Raw genomic sequence first — 3,676 nt, forward strand, 5'->3', positions numbered from 1 at the left:
TTTTAGTAGAGATGGGGTCTCGCTCTTGCTCAGGCTGGTCTCGAACTCCTGACCTTGAGCGATCCACCTGCCTCGGCCTCCCACAGTGCTAGGATTACAGGCATGAGCCACCGCGCCCGGCCTAGATCTTCGATTTCTTTCATCAGTGTTTTATAGTTTTCTGCATATAGATCCTGCACATATTTCATTAGATTTAGACGTTGGCACTTTTTTTTTTGGTGTTACTGTAAATGGTAATTCTTTTTTCTTATTACAAATTCCAGTTGTTCATTTCTGGTATGTAGGAAAGCAGTTGACTCAGTTTGTATACTGACTTTGTATTCTAAAACTTTGCCAAACTTATGTGTAGACTTTTTTGGGTTTTCTACATAGACAATCATACATCTGCAAATAAAGGCAGTTTTACTTCTTCCTTTCCAATCTGTATGCCATTTGTTTCTTTTTCATGCTTTACTGCACTAGCTAGAACTTCCAGTACAGTGTTAAATAGGACAAGTGAGAAAGGACATTCTTATCTTCTTCCTGACTTTATGAGGGAAGCATTCAAGTCTCTTACTATTAAGTGTGATGCCAGCTGTTGGTTTTTGGTACATATATCCTTTACGAGGTAAAACAAGTTCCCTTCTGTTCCTAGTCTTTTGAGAGTTTTTATCACGAATAAAAACTATCATCCCTGCTGAATTTTGTGTAATGCTTTTTCTTTATCTGTTCATATGATCATATGGTTTTTCTTATTTAGTCTTTTAATATTATGCATTACATAGATTTATGAATGTTTAACTGTGCTTATATTCCTGGGATAAACCCCACTCGATCATGATGTGTTATACTTTTGATAGATTAATGGATTCAATTTGCTGATATTTGTTAAGGGTTTTATGTTCATGTTCCTGTGAGAAACTGGTCTGTAGTTTTCTTGTAATGTCTCTATAGGGTAATCTGGCATTGGAGAATGAGTTGAGAAGTATTCCCTCCTCTTCTATTTTTTGGAAGAAATTGTGTAAAGTTTGGTATTATTACTTCTTAAGTATCTGATAGAATCCACCAGTAAAATCGTATGTGTCTGGTAATTTTTTTTGTAAGGTTTTAAACTACTAATTCAAACAAATGACATGCATTATAAGATTGTAACTAATGCAGCATACTCTTTCTCCTGAAATGTGCAAAATATTTCTTCAAAAAATTTTAAATGTGATGTTAACAATGTACCAAAATACTTTTAATTCAATTATTGTTAGGGTCAAGGATATAAGATAGTCTGAGTAGAACTGTGACTATCGATTGGACTTCTGAATCCTCTCTGAAATTGAAGACTCATCTTCCCACCACACAGAGGAAGGTTTTCCCTCCTTCCTCAGAGCTCACGTCTCCAAAGCAGCACGCCTAGCTCTTCATCGCTTCTTCTCCTATCGTCCTGTTGTGAGGGTTTCAGCTTTCCAGGGGTTGGTCTGTGTGCACAGTCAGGACAACATAAGTAGGAGGAGACCTTGGACCCTTGTATTCTGTGAAAGTTTGGTTTTTCTTTTAAAGTTGCTCCAGGTATGTCTGTGAAGACTGTTCTTTCCACTTGCTCCTTTCCACCCTGCCCCATGACTAATGATACGCTGTTAATTTTTTAGAGTAACCAAGGAGCAAAATCAGTAAAGTCTATTTAGATGTTGTTGAACGAGAGGAAAAATGGCTCATTAACAGCCTCAGCCGGTCTGTCCCCGCCCAGGAACAGATGTGCAAAGTTCCGCCTTGTGTTTCCATTGCCTCTCCGCTTCTGGCTTCACGTCAGGGTCCTTTCCTCCTGTTCTCTTGTGACCACAAAAGAATCCAAATCCAATCCCAAAGTTAATTATTAAACATGTCCGGTGGCACAAATGTCAGAAAAGCTGGACCGAGCGCCCTGCGGGGACCCGCTGCCTTGCCCGTCACTTTCTGGCCTCCTGCTTACGCGTGCTTAGCGTGAGCGCGCTTCAAAATCAGCAAAATAAATAAAGATTTGCAAATTAGCAAAAAAAAAGCCAAAAAATCAGCTACCACAAAAAACCGCATTAAATGATAACACTTAATGCTGGACAGTAAATGGTTGCATTTTAAATTGGCCAAGGCTTTTGTGACAATCCCACTCCTAGGAAGTCGTCGTAAGGAGCTAGTCCCACAGAAGGAAGCAGCGCTGCGCGGATGCGTGTAGCGCCGGAAGTGACGTAGCTGCCCGTCGCGCCGCTGCCCTGCAGCCCCAGACGGAGCCACAGCGCGGGGCTCGGCGGCAGGCGCGGGGGGCAGCACAGCCTCGCCACAGTGGCCGCTGGGTGGGCGCCCCGGAAACGACAGGTGTAGTTTAGGAAAGTGGAAATTGTTTTAACAGCGAAATTATCAGTCACTTTTTCTTTTTAAAGCTTTTTTTAATGCTGTCATATTAAAAGATGAAAGGGGTGGGTGGGAGCTCATGTCTCCTGTTTTCGGGAGGGACGGTATCTCCCAGGCGAAAGGGAAGAAAGGGCTCTCCCCTCACTCCACACAGGCAGCGCCGTCCGTGTGGCCATCACCTGCCACCCGTGTAGGTGGAGGCCTTCCAGGCAGCGCTCGCCCTGACCTGGACCTGCGTCCCTTAGCGGGGGGTCTGTGATGTCCCCCCTTTGTGACCTGTCCCCCTCCCCTGCAGGAGCTCAGCGAGATGCTGTACACGGACCGGCCCGACTGGCAGAGCGTGATGCAGTACGTGGCCCAGATCTACAAGTACTTTGAGACGTAACCCTGGAGGGCCTGAGAGCAGCCGCCATTGAGCCACCTGCTGTGGTTTGTCCTGAGGGCACCTGGTCACTGTCCACCCAGCCATCCACAGCTTCAAAGGAAGGCTCCATGCGAGTGGACCGACACGCAAATAACAAACAGAGCGGGGCCCCCCACACACGGATCTCAGATGCAGGTGCGCTGTGGAGTGTGAATTGGGGACACTCTGCTCTCCTGCGGGACGCTGCTAAGAGGACAGCTTCCCCCCTTCCACACCTAGATCCCACAGTCGGGCTCGCTGCGCCCATCACCTCGGGTGACTTACATGCAGTCCGCACACAGACTGATGACGCACCTCTAGATCAGTCTCTTGTTTGTAAAAATACCCTGACTTTTGCCTGTATAAAAATTTTGCCCTTGCTAAATCCCCCCCTCCACTCCTGGCCAAAAAAACACCAAAAACACAGAAAATGAAGCATTTGCTCCAGGGCAACCTGAAAACACATTGGCCCTTTTTGGGCAGTGTGCTCAAGTTCTAGGTAACAACGTTAAAACCTAGAACTTGATTACATTTTTGAGATCTCACTGTCTCTTATTTGATTTATTGTATCCAAAATAATGCAAAAGTAAAGCCCCTGGGTACTTCGCTGAAGGGGCCCTGTGAGATGTCCCACAGCTGCCACCACCCAGCAGATCATTTACACACTGACAGGGAAACCGCAGCCTCCGCCTGCACTGTTGTCCTCCCATTCAGTCACACCCCCATTCACACCACACATAGGACTTGACAGGAAGCCACTTGCGTGCAAAGTGGCCCATGCCTGTCAGTCCTCATGGCTTTGCACAGTTAGGCCGAGGACCTGTGACTCCGGGATAGTGGGCAGACAGCAAACCGACACCACGTCCCAGTCTAGACTGACTTAGTCTTTAGTACTTCATTAGGCTCTTACATTTGCAT

At 45.8% G+C, this 3,676-nt stretch overlaps 1 protein-coding gene across 1 annotated transcript in view; it reads left to right on the forward strand.

Moving 5' to 3' along the window:
- SPECC1 (sperm antigen with calponin homology and coiled-coil domains 1) overlaps positions 1–2,932 on the forward strand; it is an 86,642-nt gene extending 83,710 nt beyond the window's left edge. Inside the window, exon 11 of the mRNA XM_012651448.1 lies at positions 2,651–2,932. Coding sequence (XP_012506902.1) covers positions 2,651–2,740 — 90 coding nt within the window. The 3' untranslated portion in view covers positions 2,741–2,932. The remainder of the gene's footprint in view (positions 1–2,650) is intronic.
- The last annotated feature ends 744 nt before the right edge of the window (positions 2,933–3,676 follow it).

Source organism: Propithecus coquereli, unplaced genomic scaffold, assembly GCF_000956105.1.
Source record: "Propithecus coquereli isolate 6110/MARCELLA unplaced genomic scaffold, Pcoq_1.0 Scaffold355, whole genome shotgun sequence".
Lineage (NCBI taxonomy): Eukaryota > Metazoa > Chordata > Mammalia > Primates > Indriidae > Propithecus > Propithecus coquereli.